This window comes from Myotis yumanensis, unplaced genomic scaffold (assembly GCF_028538775.1).
Source record: "Myotis yumanensis isolate MYYU_CA2020_CCGP unplaced genomic scaffold, mMyoYum1.0.hap1 SCAF_13, whole genome shotgun sequence".
NCBI lineage: Eukaryota > Metazoa > Chordata > Mammalia > Chiroptera > Vespertilionidae > Myotis > Myotis yumanensis.
The window spans coordinates 11,804,709-11,823,474 of NW_027223764.1; the positions used below are offsets into that span (position 1 = coordinate 11,804,709).

Genomic DNA, 18,766 nt, shown 5'->3' on the forward strand with positions numbered 1-18,766 from the left:
CTCTCCCGCCCGCTGGGCGCCGCGAGCTCGCCGGGTCACAGAGTAAGCCTCCAGCGGGGTAGACACAACACCCAATAGGAAGGTACTGTTGAAGCCCAGGCAGCCATAACTGATAATGGCAACGGGAGTTTACGGGCCTCCCGTCTCCTGTGTGACGTAGTTTTCCCTTCGTCCTATCCCTCCGTTGCCCTGGCAACAGCTAAGCGGTCTGGGAAGAGAAGCATCTGTAAGTAGACCCATAATGGGACCAAAGGTGACCAGACATCCCATGTTAGGCAAGTTCATTAACATTCCGGACTAGCTGCCTGGGATGGGGGCGAGGAGGGAGCACGTGTCCTGGCCCTTAGTTTGCTGGGACGTCTGGTCACTTACCTATGTGGACAAGAGTTTAGGGCTCCGAAAATCCCTGTCCTGCCCGGAAGTTGCGTTTGGCACTTCTGAATGGGGTCAAGGCGGAAGAGTGGGAACCGCGTGCGCCCCCGGGGCCCCGAGAGTGCCCATTCCGACTGGAGTCGCGAAGTGATGTGGGTGTCCCTGGGCCTCCCCCTGTGATGCAGGCCTGGGCCCGACGATCCCTGGGAGACAGAGCGCCGTGGAGGCGAGCCGGGCCTTGAGTTGCTTCCGCTGGAAGCAGCTTTTCTTTCCGGGCTGGCCGGCGGCGGCCCGCCCTCCCTCCGCCTCTCTGTGGGGCGAGGCCGCTCCACCGGCCCCCTCGCCCAGCTGCAGCCAGCCCTCTCCCGAGGGGCCTGGGCGCGAGCCTCAGGGCGGAGCCCTTAACTCCCGCTCCCAACTCCTGACCACGCCTCCGCAAGTTCCTGTTAAGTACTTTCACCCCCTGACCTTTGGAGGACGAAGAATTAGGGAGCTTGACGAAATCATTTTCCATTCCTAGCTAAAAAGGAAAAGGATGGTCCCCCACCATGGCAGCAACACTCCTAAGTCTTATTTCCCCGCCTCCTTCATACTTTGAATTTTCTCCCTTTTCTTTTTTTCTCCTCTCTTGAGGATCTGTAAGCACTGATTGCAGTTCTGGATGAAGGTTTTACGTCCGAATTCTGCATGTCTGCGGTTTATTAAAGAATTTAATGCTTGTGGGAAAAATATATATCTATACACGCAGTATTAGTATATGTGACGCTTTACAAGAGTTGTCACTCACTATCTCATGTAGTTCCTTCTCTAGGCTTGAATAAAAAATTGTCAGTCATTTTGGTGATACCGGGTTGGATGCCTAAAGCTGCAAAGGAAAAAGACCAGGAGAACTTTCAGGTAAATTGAAAATCGGTTTTACCCAGCCAGTCAACAAGGGTGCAAACCTACCTTCTTAATTTCTACTTCCTTAGTACTCATATCCCAGCCAAAATGAACTACTCAATTCTTCCTAGGTTAATCACTGAAGCGCCTACATTTTGTGATTCTGTATTCATGTCCTGGTTATCCTTGGAGCTGTGTTTCCAGATTCTCCCCAGCAGGAAGTAATTTTCTCTGAGCCTACTTAGCACTCTTAGTACCTCTTATATGACAACCTCTATTTTATATATAAGAGCTGCTTATGTTCTTAGTTTCACTACTATGTTTATGCCTAAATAGAATGGTTTGTATCAGGTTCATCTTCCTGTCATTTTATCCTGCACATGGTATTTTGGTAAGTATTTACTGAAAGTTTGAATTTTGAGATGTCTCCTGGATGCCCAAGATATTGCCAGCAAAGTGTTTTAGAACTTCAGTTTATCAGAAATTCAGCATAGTCCCTACTACTCAACCTTTCTTAGGCTTCCCTTCTGAAGACTTGCCAACATGAGCTACTCCCCAGGTTTTTTATTAAAATAAATAATCAAAAATTTAAAACGTTGAAAAAATACAATAAAGTCATATACCCTTCACTTACATCCAACGTAGTTAACATTTTGCCATATTTATTTCATCCCTTCTCACACACATTTTCATTGTCATTAAACCATTTGGGAATAGGTTGCAGACACCTAATATTAAGTAGATGCCCTAAAATTTCCAGCATGTATTTCCCAAGAATTATAAAGTTCTGCAAAACACGATATTATTATCACAAAGAAAGAAATTAATAATTCTGTACTATTTAAAATCCATCATGTAAATTTTCCCATTTGACCCAAAAATATCTTTTCCTCCAGTCCCCTGGCAAAGAAAGAATCAGGATCCAGTCAAGGTTCCTTTGTTGTTCTTGGATATTGTAACTCTTTAGCCTTAAAGTAGAATAGTTCCTTCTTTTTTTTTTCCTTGTTACACTGGCATTTTGAAGAGTTCAGGCCAGGGTCTTTGTCTCTTGTAAATTAGAAGTTGGTCTACAGACTTGATTAGATTCTACTAAACATTTTTTTCGAGCATACTTTACAGTATTCATACTTTTCCAATCATGATTACACCTTCTTAAATGCAGCTACATCTACCCGTGCCATGAGTTGAATTCATTCCACTTCTCAGCACATGCATCTTTCTGTGGTGTCTTACAGTTTAGCATTTAATGCTCCTGTATGTGTGGAGTATGCATTAGTGCCCTGGACTGGCAAGATTGACTGCCTGCCTTTATTAAATGTTGCTATTTTTCCTACACTTGGAGCTGACGCAATGTAATCTGCAGCAAAGTGTACTGATGTCAGCATAGTTTTTGAGTTTCAACTCATGGCTCTCCAAGGACTGTTGATGAAAGATGTGTGGGCCCTGCAATTCATGTACAAATGAATCTTGACGTTACCAAAGCAGATATTGAGGCAACTGCTGGCCATCTGACCACATTTCAATTTAGGCAATGTTATTTTTCCCCCTGAAATTCTCTTGCAAGTCCTAATTGGTCTTGGTGTTCTGTGATAGCTTTTTGGTAACATTTATCGAAGCCTATGAAAATTTGCAAAATCAAGATTATACTTAATGGTACATTAGGAAAATTTTCTGCCCAATGGATAGAGACGTACTTCCAGAATTTGCTTGATGATCATGAGAAAAACTCCCAAAACTGCCAAGCTCAGTAGTTCTTATATCCTAGACTTATTTTTGATCATTAAAGATAAGTGAAAGGAAGAAAATGCACTTAAGGGAGCAGAAGGAAATGCTCTGGGAGGGCAGAAATTGAAAGTTTAGTAATGTACTCCATCAGTCACTTCTTATGTGGAGAAGGAATTTTGCTCATGTGGGACTGAAATAATTTTAAGTTGACTTCATATTCAAGTAAGGCAAAAGAATATACCAATTAAGACCACAGATTGTAGAATCAGATCTGGGTTTCCGGAACAGGGCCATTCACTAGCTGGTGACTTTGGACAGTTTATCACCTATTAAATGGAGCTATAAAACCCCTTAGGACTGTTGAAAAGAATGACTCAACTATATATAAAGTGCTTTACTTAGTGTATAGCACATGGTATGTAGTCAGTGTGTGGTAGTTATTAATAACTTCTAAAGCAGTCCAATTTGGGCACATGGGCATGAATTTATTGAGTAATAATGAATCTAAGACAGTGGTTCTCCAAGTTTAATATGGGGCTCTTAATAAAATAAGCAGAGATTCTGATTCAGAGAGTCTGGGGAAGCCTCCAGAAAAATCTACTTTTAATAATGATCCAGGGGATTTTGATGCAGGTGAGGATCAAATACTGAAGAAATTATCAAATTTTTCTCCTTCCTTGTATACTGTTGAAATAGCTGTATATCTCAGATGCTGAGAATGTAAGAAGTTCTTCAAATACCTTTTTAAAAGGTTAAGAACATTTTTAGGACCACTTTCTAGTCCTGAGTTTTAAAATGGCAAAAATTATTAGAAAAAGACATTTTGCATGAGTAGGATGTTGTGTCATTTCTACTAACTTAATAGTGTCTGCTACTGGAGTATACCAGAACCAATGCCATCATCCAGGTTCAACCAAGAAGAACAGTTCCTGTTCTTAGGCCTAGGCACATTCCAGAAGCTAGACACCACACATTTCATTCCCATGAGTCTGGAGTCATTAGCTAAATTGAAACATGTTGCAACATTTTTCTACCAGCAGATGCCAGATAGCAGAACAGAACAGAATATGGCTTCCAACTCCATGACATATGAAGTTATTTGGCATCTCCAGATGAGCATTATCAAACCAAATTAGGCACCCAGCTAGCATGTGGGCAGCCATTCAGTGAGCATTACTACATTGTGTCTGCTGAAAAACACTTTCTTTTGGGGCTCCCTCTTTTACCTTTTTCTCATGTTAGCTCACATCCAGAAATCTGCTTTTGAAAATCCATCTATTAAGTCAACCACAAGTCTTGAATAAGACAAAAGATAAACATTTTTGCTGTTTTTCCTACCAGTCCTGCTAGCCCCATCCACAACCTGAACTAGCCAGATTGAATTTACTTAAAGCAGGAGTGGGGCCAAATAAGGCCTGTGAAATCATTTGGTCTGGCCCTGTGAAGGCAACCACAGGCAGGACTCCAAATTCATTAAATCTAAGAGCTTTTTTCATAGCAACATAAATATATGTTAAGTGAATGATGTTATGAATATACAAATGGCCCTTGGCAGAAAAAAGATTCCCCACCCCTGACTTAAAGGGAACTAACATTAAATATTCACAAAAGAAAAATGTCCTGTCTTTTACATAAACAGGATTGCTTCTGATGTCTCCCTCAGTTCCCAGATTGTATTTTTTGCTTCTTAATACACATTAATTATAAAATAGGACAGTTTGGCATATATGTTGCAGTGGCTCTGTATTTTAATGAAGTTGCAAAATCACATGCCTATAGCTGCTGGCTTAAGGTAAGGTAAGGAGAAACAATACACTATAGTGGAAACTAGAGAACTCCCCATGCTCATCTAAATGGGGCATCACTTCCCAGCTCTAGCTAAATTTTGCCATGTGGGAATATGGGCCTCATGTTGCCATATGTGTCAAGAGGAGCTGAAATTTGGACTTTAGGTAACATATCCTGCTTTTTAAACATTGGTTCAAATAATTTTTAAGCATTTAGCAAGCCAGCAAAACATTTAACTAGATAGAACCAAGGGCTATCGGTTTATTACCTCTGTGTCTCTTACATGAAAACATGATTGGTACTTTGGTTGAGAATCTCAGAATGCTTAAGCAATGTTTTCTTTTTGCCATATTTCAGGTGCATTTACTTATCTAGTTAGGCAACAGGTGACTTGTCACCTTCATCAGAAATTCAAGATAGGTACTTATGTACACCAAGCTTCTATTCCCTTAATGATAGTTTTGAAGGTTTTCACTTGTGTCGCCAACTTAAAAACTTGTCCATATTTTTTCTCCCTTGCACTATATTTTTAAAAATATATTTAAGATTCAAATATCAAAAAAAGATTCTTGTACTAAATTGCCTTTGTAATGTGAGAATGTATTAGTCCAAACTAATAAAATATATACTATATGAATATATATATATATATATATATATATATATATATATATATTTAAGAACACATTTGCCAGCACATGCTCTTGAAAAATAAATAAAACCGATTTTAAATGGAAAACACCTTCATATTGTCTTATAGTTACCATGGTGCCAATGAGGACTCAAAGAATGTTTAGTGTAGAAAGGTACTTAACTGAAAATCTAGAGCAAATCCTTTATTATAGCAATATGAAAATCAGACCTGGGATAATAAAGGTCAAACAATATTTCTAAGCACTTTTATATCCACTTTTCACATAAACTTTGAAACCCAGGACATACACTAAACATGTTTTTTATGAGAAAATCAGACCTCCAATTGGTTACACAATGTATTCAAGGTCACACAGCACTAGAGCATCCAGAATACAGTCCTGTACACTATTTAAGGTATAAACGTGATACTTAGAAAACAAAGGAAACAAAGAAGACAAACTCCAGTACAAACTTGTTTTAAATGATAAATTGGATTTTACTGTCGAAGCTTATTTAAAATACTTGGAACCCTAGATACTCTGAAGCATTTAAATTCAAACATTTAAAATGGGGTTCTGTACAATTAGGATAAGCTGGTAAGTTTTAGATAAATTAATGGATGGATAAGAAGAATTATGATGAAGAGCTAATGGCTGGTTGGAGTGGTAGGCACATATGGAAGATAACTACATTGACCTACAGAATGGCCCCTTGGGGCACCTCGCAAAGGTTAAAAATGGATTGAGGAGACTAGTGTGACAGTTTTAAAAATATCTAAATACTGTACTGAGCATTTTTAGAAACCAAGACTTGGCTTTGGCACCCACAGTATGTTTTAATTTTGATATTTCTGATCCATAGTATATGATGCTTTGAGTTACCAGGAATTGAATTTGGATTTTAGTAATCTATTCTCTTTGTCTGCCCCCTATATGACTATAGCCTACATTTTCCAGATGCCTAGATGAAACTAGGTTACAATTTAAAGTGAATAGTCTTGTCTAGCTCTTTAACCCATGATCTTGGGCTTATCATATGTTCATGTATCTGTGAGAAAAAATACAAAACTTGTAACTTTTAAAGTGTTGCATATTTCTAATTAAGGTTGTGATTTTAAAGTTCCAGTGGCATCTTTTAAAAATAATGCTAGTGCTATAAACAAAGACCACAAATAAAAAGCAGTATTTTTTCCTGCTAAATTTCTTTCAGGGTAGTATCAAACAGGACAACTGGAATGCTGAATCCTCTAATTAATGAGAGAGTGTATGAGAAGGAAAGACCACATGTCCATTAGAGCCATACAGTAATCTGATTTTGACACAATTCTCAAACTAAAGAGAAAAAAATGCAGTGCTTCAGTGTGCTGCACTTACATTTGTATCTTGAGATTTTTGTTTTATTCATTTTATTTTCATCCTCCTTTGCAAAGATAATTAGTAGCTTCAAAACTGCCCATTTCAGCAGAAATTGAAGATCATGTTACTTTAACCTTCATTGGCTTCTACACTCTATAGTCTACTCTCCTCTTATCTTAAATGTTGGTGTTCTTGCAATGGGGCACCATATTAAATCCATTTGGGGATCTTCAGGCCATTCCCACAGATGCAGCATAGAGAAAACTGAAGAGACCAGGCTTTGGAGTCAGGCTTGAGTTCAAATTCTATTTCTCTACTCACCAGCTATTGATGTTGGACAAGACAGACCTGGTTTGAGTCTGTTAAATTTAATTATGTATGAGGGGATGCAATGGAGGGTGAGTAAATGAGTAATTCAATTCAAAAGTTGCCGAAACCAGTTTGGCTCAGTGGATAGAGCGTCGGCCTGTGGACTGAAAGGTCCCAGGTTCGATTCCGGTCAAGGGCATGTACCTGGGTTGCGGGCACATGCCCAGTAGGAGATGTGCAGGAGGCAACTGATCGATGTTTCTCTCTCATCGATGTTTCTAACTCTCTATCGCTCTCCCTTCCTCTCTGTAAAAAATCAATAAAATATATTAAAATAAACAAACAAACAAAAAACAAAAACAAAAGTTACCTCTTAGGGTAAAAGTTATTTTCAAAATTACTATAGAAATCCCTTTGAATATCTATGTAGTTAAAATACATGATTTTGTACTAAAACACTATTCTGTTATTCTTAAGCAAACTAAAAATTAAGAGCCACTATGATAACTGTAGGAAAGAAGCTAAAGTAGATTTGTAGGCATTGAAAGTATTCTTCCTTTAAGATAACTTTTAAGATAAAAAGTGTGTGAAGGAATGAGTGGATAATTATAAAGTGTTCCTGCTTGCCTGTAGATTTTTCTTCATTGTTTTTGTTTTTTAAATAAATATATATACTTTTAATTGATTTCAGAAAGGAAGGGAGAAGGAGGGATAGAAACATCAATGAGAGAATCATTAATCAGCTGCCTCCTGCACACCACCCACCAGGAATCAAGCCTGCAACCCGGGCGTGTGCCCTGACCTGGAATGGAACTGTGACCTCCTGGTTCATAGGTCGATGCTCAACTATTGAGCCACATTGGCCGGGTTCATTCTGTTTTATTAATAGGCCTCTATAACTCTAATACATGTCAATAGGCTATTATTCCTAAGTATCTAATTTAAGGACAACACTGTAATGGTATAACTAAGAGTCACTGAAATTTATTGAGCTTTTACATGTGCTAAGGACTGGTCTAATGGCTTTACCATTAATTTTCTTATTTAATAAACTAAGTCAATGCTATTATAAGCTTTATTTTACCAATGAAACTAAGGCCTAGGAAATTAATTTGTTTAAATGACTCATCTGTCTCCAGATCCTTCTCTTAGACACTACACTATACTCTGATCTCTATATACTCAATACCACCAATCCTACCACCATCTGCCATCTTTCCACATCCTTCTTAGGTGAGATTACACTGTGGCCAAATTATTATGACCACCTGACATCTGTAGGCAAATTAGCTATAATTTTGCACTGAAGTTGCTAGAGGGCCAGATCATTATAAATATCTGAATGGCACAACATACCTAAGTATCATTGCTGATTAAGTTCATCCTATCACGTGTATGGTGTATCCCAATGGAGATGGCTTCTTCCAACAAGACAATGCGACATGCCATGGTGCTTGTATTGTGCAGGAGTGGTTTCAAGAACATGAGGGAGACTTTACCTTGCTTAGGTGGCCCCCACAATCACCAGATCTCAATCCAATTGAGCATTTGTGGGATGAAGTTAAAAGAGCCACCAGGCAGCCGGTTCCACAACCATCAAATCTCACAGAACTGGACAGTGCTATTCATCAGGCATGGTTTCAGATTTCTCGCATCACCTTTCAACATCTTGTGGAGTCAATGCCAAGAAGAATTGCAGCAGTATTGAAGGCAAAAGGTGGCCCAACGAAGTACTGATGGGGTGGTCATAATAATCTGGCCACTCAGTGTATATCCATTTGTGTAGCTTAAACTACTGTAGCACTGACTCTCTGGGCCTCCAGTTCTTTTTACTTTCCTATTGGACTTCCACACACTGTAGGGCTGAACCTCATTCATGGTCTTTACCTTTCCCTCCTAACCTGTTTCTCCTGTGTTCCCAACTTACATTAATACCTGCAACCATCCACTCAAACATGTTAGCTTGAAATCTCAGTCATCCTTGATCATTTCCTTATCACCCAAAAGGTGTAGGGGGACACAGGGATTGGTGATGGACGTTTAAATCTGAACTTCAAGCTCTTGGCTCAGTCAAGGCTGAGCATGAACTGGCCTCCACCTTGCCAGTCCCACCACAGTACATACACTGAGTTTTGTGGGGGGGTTTTTAATCCTCACCCTAGAATGTTTTCATTGATTTTCAGAGAGAAGGGAAGAAGGGGAGGAAGACAGAGAAAAACATTGATCAGTTGCCTCCTGCATACACTTCCGACTGGGGATCAAACCTGCAACTTAGGTGTGTGCCCTAGCTGGGACTTAAACCTTTTGGTATATGGGACAATGCTCCAACAAATTGAGCCACCCAGCCAGAACTGGGCTTTTTTTTTTTTTTTTTTTTTTTTTTTAATGCTTCTTTCTTTGAACAAAATCACTTTGTCTAGAACACCCTCCCCTTGCTACATAACCAGCTCTCTTCATAGTGAACCCCCATTCATCCTTCTGGGACTAGTCCCAATGTCATGTAGTGATTCTTAAGAGACCAGCCACTGTCACCTATCCTGAGCCAAGTCACTCATGGTTTTGGTTTCTTAAGGCACAGCAGATATGCTTTTATTAAATTTAAACTATGTTCAGTTGTACCTATTTATTTACTTGGGTTTCTCCTCCATCTCACCTCCCCCAAATTCCTCAAGGAGAGGAATTGGTTCTTATCCACTGTATCTCCCTCATTTAATTATGGCTGGCACATTACAGACATTTAGTACCTTTGTTGAAAGAAAAAATCTGCTTGCATAGGCACACATGATCCCAAATTCTCCTTCTTATATTACATTTATTTTCTATTCTGAAAGAATAATTATCATCACAGAAAACAGCATCCTTTTCAATTCCAGTGTTTACACCCAAAACTTAATACCAGATATATAGCCATTAACTTTATTTTTTATGTTCAGTAATCATTTTGTTAATGTGCAATTTCTTTTGATCAATTTTTCACTAATTGTAACAACTCAATCCAGAATATTTTTTAAGTTTTTCATTTACATTTATAAATATTTTTGTAGAAGTATGATAGGATGATAATTAAAATGTGTTCAAGGATTAAAATATATTAAAATAAAATTAAGTGGAATGGAAATAGAGGTCTAGGGAGAAAACAATGTAAAATAACTAAAAAATAAATTCTTTTTTAGTTAATGGATAATGGTAGCTATAAAACTACTCTAATATTTAGATTATACTGGGTATATTTTTCAAAGACTGATATAAAAGTTATTAAGTATGCTGGAAATTATATCCTTTAGAACTAAACATAACAAATTTATGTCAATTTAGAAATATGTAAAAGAGTAGTTTATCTACCTAGTTTTTCAAAATCTGTGGGGGTTATGGAAGCATAAAACTTGAAGGCCACTGATATATAGTCTCAAGCTTCAAAAGCCTGCTTTAGTGCTCTAGTCCCACACCCATAATTTAGTTTGATTACCAAACTAAATCACCCTATAGATTTTTAACTTATCCATTCTCTAAAAGAAATTACAAACTAAAGGAACCATGGGGGGAAAGGAAGCAGATTTTCTAATTATCCAGACCAAGAGCTTCAAAAAATGATTGACACTGCATTCTCTCTAAGCAGTAAAAGTTTAGGTTCTATTAGTGTAAGTTTTATTTTATTTCTGCAGTTTCATGTTTTAAAATGCCTTGACAATCTGTATCAATTTTAACCAGTTAACTACCATACGTCCAAAATGGGACTATATTGGAATTTCTTCCGTATGTGCTGGAATATTTATGAATTTACCATAATTTTCTTTACAAATCCAGAGATGTCACTAACAAGTCTGATTTTAAAATTGGGCGACCAGAGTTGATATGCGAGGTTTGCAGCAATAGACGTGCGTGGCGTGTGGGGAAGGTCCACCACTTGCGTACAAAGACGCTTATGGCATACAAAGGGTTAAAGTCTGGCGTGGTGTTCCATATGATTCCATTGTATGGCTATTCCATAATGTAACCTTTGACATATTGGTGAACATTTACCCATTTATCCATTGCTGAACATTTTATCAATGCAGTGCTTTAATGAACATTGTTATTCTTACATCTTTATCCACCCCTGCTATGTTTCTTTAGGGCTCATTACTTTTAGTAGAATGTTTGGGTCAAAGAAAATGTACGTATTTAGTTTTCGTAAATACTACAAAATACTGATAGCTATTATAAAATATCCTAAAAGAAATCTACCAACAAACCCACCGAACAACAGGGCGGGCCCATTTCTCTTGTCTAACTGCAGATACTATCAGGCTTCTGACTTTTTTTGCAATTTTAAAAGACATAACATACACACCAAAATGAGAATGATTTTTACCTTAATGAGGCTGTAGTGATTTTCCTATTTAAACTGCAATGCATGACCCCCAGCATTCCTAAATCCCTTTAAATTATTTTTTCTGTATCTTGTACTATCTCCTAGCATTGTATTATTTCTCTCCCCTTATTCTAGTCTGCAAACTCCAAAAGGGCAAAGTTTTTGTTTTTTGTCTCTTTTGTTCACTAATTACTAGTGCCTGGCACATGCTAGACAGATAATTATTGAATTGAATGACGTGGCAGTTTTATGATAAACATGAATTTCAGCCATAGCTGGCATGTTTCTTCTTTGGCCCATCTGTCTCTGTTACACACATCTTCCCAATGAGAAAGTACCCTTAGAGCAGTCACAGCTTCTTAGGCAATGTTACACCTAACAGAACACCCAGGTTTGGTTAGTAGCAGGCCATCTGGAGGACATTAATGCTCCTTCCTACTCTGACTCCCTGGGCAGTTGATTATGAAGACAGTGTAGCTTTGCCGATGTGGCCATCCAGCCACCACCTTGCTTATTTTAGCCCTTCCCTTCCTGTTTCTCTCCTGCCAGTGCCTAAGGGGACTTAGGAACAAGAACCAACCCTAGTAAAGCATTCCACCCAGGCAAGTGATGGCACTGATCTTCCCCACACCTGGCCTTTGGCCCACACCCTTTCCATAACAATGGCAGCTTAGTCAAACTGAGAACTAAGGTTTGGTGGAGCACCAAGTGTCACTGTTTTTTTCCTCCAGCCAGAATTTGGATGTGGAAGAGGTATATACCAAAGAAAGCAAAGGAGTGATTGAATTTCGGGTGGCTGGCATTGCTAATCTATAAACTACTATGAGTTCAGTATTGTTCACCCACCAGTTTAGCATTTTTATAAAAAGTTGGTGACAAAAATGTTTAGCTGTTATGTATTTCCTTCACATTTATCAACATCTATAGGGTACAATCTCCTTTTCAGTAGCAATGTCAGATTAGGCCCAAATAAGGGCGTAGTGAATATTTTCATTGATATCTGTAATGGAGATGCTATGTTGTCTTAGTTATATTCAGGCTAATCAAGTATCTGTAGTGTTACTAGCCTTCAACATAACCCACGGGGGCGGGGAGGAGGGGGTAGGGATGATTACTAGGTACCTACCACTGGCAGGTCAAAGTTCAAAAAGGAAAAAGAATGTGGCAGGAAGAACTGTGCATTCTAAGGAAATTGCATATGCAGTTATCGCAGATTCCAGTTAGTGATGAGTTGCTTGCTTTATTCTCTAGTCCATCCCCTATTTCATCTTCACTCCCAGAAAGAGCAGCATAATGGTGAGATTGCTGCTTAGATGTTCTGGAATAGGAATTTGAATGAGGGGAAGAGGCTTGGTGAATGAAGAGTAGGAAGCTTTTAACAGGAATGTCAAAGTAGTAGTGGAGTGGGAATAACTAAGCAGCTTCATTTGATTACAACTCATTTGCAGTGGGCGGTTAAGGCAGGCACCAGGCCAGCATCACCACTTTATAAATAATAAATCTGTGGTGGTGATGTTGTGAAAGACACATGGTAAGGTTGCATCAGCATCAGTATGGCGAAATATTACAAAAAGGGTGAGACTGTCTGGAGAATCACCTGTTTGGAAAGGGATCAGGCTACAAATTACGTTCAGAATACCTTGAATGTATAGCGTAGCTATAATCTGGAATGTAACAGTGGGAACAAAAGTCATCAGCCGGAGATGGCGTATATGCTAGGATATTCACAAAATACTCATATAAGGGTATTCATTGGTATTTAGCATATAGTATTTCTGTATTGACGAAAATAGCAAACTGAAAGCATACCTCATTTCTGTTCTTCAAGAGCCAATTTCACCTGTTTGCTACTTTCTTACAACTTGAAAGTGTGCAGCCAGTAACTGATCCTTAGGATGCCTTTTGCCATTATAGCAAAAGGATTAAAGTAGAAACCAGCTATTGAGAGAAGTGAGAATGTTAGGAAATGTTTACCTCCTACCTCATCCTTTCCCTTAATTACCTCTTACCTCCTTCCAAATGGTCATGTTATTTACGTCACTCATCATTCAGGGAAGATACTATCAGTAAACCAACGTGGCCGCACACAAATGCCATTTTCCTCAGCTGACATCTACAAGATAATTATCTTTGTCTAAACAAGTGCCAATCTTTCTGCCAATTTTTCACTAGGAGGGGGGGTAAATTTAGAATATGCAGTCTTCCAATTGACACTATTGACCAGTGAAAGTTGACAAGATCTAGATGCTTATATGAACTAGCTCAACCTTGTTTCATTTACAAAATCCACAAGAAATTAAGGGGGAAATTATATGAGGATAGGTAGTTTATTATAAGAATTTACTTCTTAAATTACAATGGAAATGTCTCATGCAATACATTGGGAATTCATTCTTGAATAATACTAATAATTGATTTCTTCTTGAAGGAAAAACTATATCCAGCAATTCAGATATGGCAGAGGTGAAGTCCATGTTCCGGGAAGTTCTTCCAAAACAAGGTATTTAAATAACAATTACTTAAGTGATAGGATATAATAGGAACATAAAAAGTAATAGGCAGTGTCACATAGTAGGCTCAATAGCTAAGAATATGAAACTACTGTGTTCTGTGTCCCACATTTACTGTCCATCAATCGCTTTATTTTTCCCAGTAAAAGGATGACAAATGAAGCACTGTTTCTTAAACCTAGAAAGCCTGTTATATTCAAGATTGCAGGTTACAACCAAAATTCTTAATGAAAAAGTGCACTGTAATACACCATAATCTCTATATGTGTGTGTGTGTGTGTATAAGCCTAAGCGACCATTACTACCAAACGACCAGAACACCTGGTCAACCAGTTGCTATGACACACACTGAACACCAGGGGGCAGATGCTCAATGCAGGAGCTGGCCCCTGGTGGTCAGTGCACTCCCACAGCCAACTTCCCGAGGCCCCTCCCCGTCTGGCCGGCCCCCATCGGCCCCTGGTGCTAAACCATTTGTAGAGCTGGGTCGGAGTTTCATAGGTAGCAGAGCAGCTCCCTTGCTGTGATCTATTGAAAGTCAGCCCTGGACACAAGGGTTTGTCTTGCTGCCGTCCTCTCCCTTCCCCAGGGACTGCCCGCCTGCCGAGGTGGCGGTGTGGAGGCGAGGGGAGGAGGAGGGGTGTGGCGGGGCACCGACAGTGGCATCGGCATCCAGTGTCCGTTCCTTCTGCACCTGGCCTGGCGACTGTCATCTCTCCAAGCCCCGGCTGGGACAGGGAACCAGGTGTGGGTGGTGGCAGATGCGGCCCCTTTCCCAGGGGGGCCAAGGGCCGGCTCCCTCCTCGGGGCCAGCAGCCAACCTCCCGTGGTCCTCCCCCCCACCTTTGTGCATGAATTTGTGTACCAGGCCTCTAGTATTAAATAAGGTCTGAATCTGGGTAAAACAAAACAAACACAAAAAAAACCCTAAATCAAATAATAGTAAGAAATGCTGAAGTTTTCAGTGGAACACTCAGGAATTTGAAATATTTGTGTTAAATTAATGCCATACTTCACTATGTAAGTATTTTTAGGTACTATGCATTTCTTCCAAATCTTTGGTGTCTTTATATAACTTAGAATCTTAGCTATAAAGTTTGAAACTTGTCTTCCTCATGAACTCCCTAGCATTAAATGCTTTTATGTTTATAAAATTTAGAAATGTTACAGGGGTAGACTATGAGAACAAGAGATTTTCATTAATGGGTTACGTTTTTAGACCTTCATTCTAACTGCAAATCCAAACTGCCAAACAACTGGATTATCTCAATCAAATTCTTATTTCTTTTTAAATTTAGGGCAGTTGTCTGTGGAAGATATAACCACAATGGTGCTGTGTAAACCCAAACTTTTACCCTTAAAATCTCTAACTATGGAAAAACTGGAGAAAATGCAGCAAGCAGCACAAGAAACAATTCGCCAACAAGAAATGGCAGAAAAGGACCAACAGCAAATGACTCGCTGAATAACTTAGCACTTCCACCTTACTATTAACAGTAGCTAGAAAATAATCCACCTGTATGCTGAAAGTAGTATGTGTTAATAAAACTGATATTCATATAGGTAATATAAAGTACCCAAGACTAATGAAACCTGCATGGTTTGTAATGAATATAAGCCATTAACCAAACTAACCCAAATCTTGTGTTTTTTTACCCAAGTTTTTAGAACTACCAATTAGGTTAGTGTTCACCATTACCATTACACAGCTGATACCATTCTTAGGCATAAGTGACTAAATACAACTTTTATATTCAGAGAATTTTTAATGTTTATTAAAAACTGAATTTAGAGATACATTCGAATCTTGCATTAAGTGTTCAAGATGGACTTTTACATTACCTAATTTTTAAAACTTTTTATGAATTTGGTGTGACATATCATGTTTAAGGCTATTTTGCCTTAAACAGATCCTACTAGTCATGACAAAACTCTATTTCTTAAAATAAACTTAAGAAACCCTCACATGAGCTTTTAATTATACTGATTTCAAGGACTTAATGAATTACTGGCTACCTTTATCATCCAGGTATCAAAACCCTAGAAATGGAAAACAACATGGATTTAAAAGAGCCCATGAGATAAACATGAAATTCAATCTGTAGTGTTAGTCCTAAAAGAGTGTACTGAAACCTATAATAAATATATTCCCAAAAATACCTTTGTAAATTCTGAATATAATCCTTGGTTGGTTGGCTGCAATCAGTAATAGACAATTTAAATTAGCAGACCTTAAGGCCTTCCTGCATAATTAAAGCTCTGCAAAAGAAGTTAGAAATGTGATCATTCTTCAGATAATAATTTATTGGTAACTACTATTTTCTCAGACACTGAATAAATGCAAAACTTTGAGTCTTGAAGAATAATATTTTGAGACATTATTTGGTAATAGAACTTACTAATGATGAAAAAAGGCCCTCGCTGGTTTGGCTCCGAAGGGTCTCAGGTTCAATTCCCAGTCAAGGGCATGTACCTGAGTTGCAAATTCAATCCCCGGACCCTACTAGGTCAGGATGTGTTCAGAAGGCAACCAATTGATGTTTCTCTTCTCTTCTCTCTTTTGCTAATCCCTTCCTTTTCCCTTCCCTTCATCCCTTCCACTCTCTCAAAAAATAAAAATAAAAATAAATGGAAAGAATATCCTTGGGTGAGGATTAACAACAACAAAAAAAGAGAATGATGAAAGGTAACATATATTTTAGAAATTTCATGAGGCTATAGATAAACACTTTTTTAAGGTGTGCATGCATTTCCCAAGTATAATAGTAAAAGAAATTATTACTATTGTATTTTTGATATAAAAGTTTGTAAGAAAGTTTAAATTCACTAGGTTCAAATGCACTCTCTTATATGATTTTATTTGCTATATGAATAAAAGTATTTTTAAAAACCTAAAATAAATGTACTCCCAATAAAGAATCAACACTGTTTCACATGTTTTATTTTGTCATACATTCTTCTAGAACCGGGTTCATTTTTCCAGTTTTGTAGAAAAATAAATGTTCCAGCCACCATTTACTTAACTGTCTAGTCTTTAAGACCAATCAATATGTTCCCTGGAAAGATGAATAAGTCTCCTGACTAACTCATTTTCTTAAAATTCTTTAAGACAAAGAAATAACTTTTTTTTTTACTCCCAAAGCACAGTATTTCAACAGCAGCAGCCAAAATGGGGTTTTAGCAGCTTAACTTTACCCCCTAAATAAAGCTTTGTATAAACCAGTGATTTTACTACAAAAACACTGTCCTTGAAAGAAAGGAATAGCAATCTGACATCAATGCAAAACTTGGAATGATTAGGTCATAAACATGGCACTTACAAAAGGTAGCTTATGAGAACACTCCACTTAAGAAGTGGTTACTTTTCTGTCCCTCCTTTACACTGTCAAAAAAAAAAAAAAAAAAAAAAAAAGGAAACACTTCCTTTAAAAATTCCCCTTAAATTTAAGTCTATAAAATTTCAGAAATGCCTTGTACCCAAAACAAGTGTTTAAAAACAAACAAAAAAACTGTGCTAACAACTCTTACAATTCAGAGATATATATATATTTTTATAACATCTAAGACTGCAAGAGTTCTTATATTCAGTAGCTCTCTGGTTTAAGACGACCTCCATCTCCTTCACTTACAAAACGTTTTCTGCCCCTGCAATGCAAAGAACATAAACATGAAAACATACAAATTCTGACTACAGTCAATTTAAACAACTTAGGTTATTCATTAAGTTTTGAAAGGTTTTATTGTTTTTTAAGAAGTCATTATGGCTCTAAAGCTTTTGTAAAACTCTTTTCCTGCTGTATTTTTCCTAGAATTCAATATCCTATTGAATAAAAGCTTAATTATTAAAATAAGTTCATCGTTCAAAGGTGTCATGTTAAAAAATGTTAAAATACAGGACAAACGTTTGTTAGAAATTTAATATTTCTGTTATTAATATTATTTGAAAGCTAAACAGCCAAATAGGAAACAATATAATCTGGAATTATGCAAACTAGAGCTATACAACCTATCAAAATATCCATGTTTAAAATATCTTTAATGCCGAAACCGGTTTGGCTCAGTGGATAGAGCGTCAGCCTGCGGACTGAAAGGTCCCAGGTTCGATTCCGGTCAGGGGCATGTACCTGGGTTACGGGCATATCCCCAGTGGGAGATGTGCAGGAGGCAGCTGATTGATGTTTCTCTCTCATCGATGTTTCTAACTCTCTATCTCTCTCCCTTCCTCTCTGTAAAAGATCAATAAAATATATTTAAAAAATATATATATCTTTAAAAAAAATTTTTTCAGATGTAGAAAAGCCATAACCTGAATATGGAAAAATAAATCAGAATCAAATTAATTCCAGTCCATACCCACTTTGGGGATTCATGTTATTTCAAGTGACCTTGCTCTGTACTGTAACCACATTCTAGCTACATGTATCAACAGCCCAGGAGAAATAGTTGACCACCAGCCTAAAGCAGTAAGCAGAAAACAGAGCTTGGGCAGAATTAGCCCTTATTCTCTGACCCTAGACCAACATGCACAGGCACTTGAGACCACACACAAATGTGCAGTTCACAAACTAAGCAAAAGGAGAGAGGATAAATAGTCAAGAGTTTAAGTATCTCTTCAAATGACACTTGATAGTAAGGCCATAACAGAAGTAACCGGTTAGACCTTTGAACAGAGGCTGAAACTTTTAAAAAGCCAGTGCCAGGGTGTTGACCCTTTTTCACACTAAGTCTAACTGTAAACCAGCTATATTTTTGTGAACATAAAGACATACACTGTAATATTAGAAGACCAAGGTGGGGAACAAAACAGTAAGTTGCGAGAAGTCTTGCCAAAGTTGACA

At 38.0% G+C, this 18,766-nt stretch overlaps 3 protein-coding genes across 8 annotated transcripts in view; 1 reads left to right on the forward strand and 2 right to left on the reverse strand.

Annotated features, from left to right (window-relative positions):
• The window catches only part of SHOC2 (SHOC2 leucine rich repeat scaffold protein), a 58,140-nt gene extending 57,697 nt beyond the window's left edge, over window positions 1-443 (reverse strand). The window contains exon 1 of the mRNA XM_070432297.1: window positions 373-443. The gene's annotated coding sequence lies outside the window, so the exon portion shown is untranslated. The remainder of the gene's footprint in view (window positions 1-372) is intronic.
• On the forward strand, window positions 1-17,345 carry BBIP1 (BBSome interacting protein 1). Of its 5 annotated transcripts, none has more exons than XM_070432304.1 (4): window positions 1-42; window positions 1,172-1,269; window positions 13,847-13,918; window positions 15,227-17,345. In XM_070432304.1, exons 3-4 carry the CDS (start codon window positions 13,873-13,875, stop codon window positions 15,391-15,393), a joined length of 213 nt encoding a protein of 70 aa, XP_070288405.1. In that variant the 5' UTR covers window positions 1-42; window positions 1,172-1,269; window positions 13,847-13,872; the 3' UTR covers window positions 15,394-17,345. The 5 variants fall into 5 exon arrangements, with proteins under 5 accessions (XP_070288405.1, XP_070288404.1, XP_070288407.1 ...); XM_070432303.1 differs by having other exon boundaries at window positions 26-82; XM_070432306.1 differs by lacking the exon at window positions 1-42 and adding an exon at window positions 49-82 and having other exon boundaries at window positions 1,184-1,269.
• PDCD4 (programmed cell death 4) overlaps window positions 16,841-18,766 on the reverse strand; it is a 26,518-nt gene continuing 24,592 nt past the window's right edge. For both annotated transcript variants that reach the window (XM_070432299.1, XM_070432300.1), the window contains exon 12: window positions 16,841-17,573. In XM_070432299.1, the coding sequence (XP_070288400.1) occupies window positions 17,513-17,573 (61 nt within the window). In that variant the 3' untranslated portion in view covers window positions 16,841-17,512. The remainder of the gene's footprint in view (window positions 17,574-18,766) is intronic.

Bases quoted from the DNA above. Each gene is read 5' to 3' on its own strand.
- BBIP1 (XM_070432304.1), top strand. From the start codon at position 13,873: ATGGCAGAGGTGAAGTCCATGTTCCGGGAAGTTCTTCCAAAACAAG. The intron at 13,919-15,226 runs GTATTTAAATAA...TTTTAAATTTAG, and splicing joins GGAAGTTCTTCCAAAACAAG to GGCAGTTGTCTGTGGAAGAT.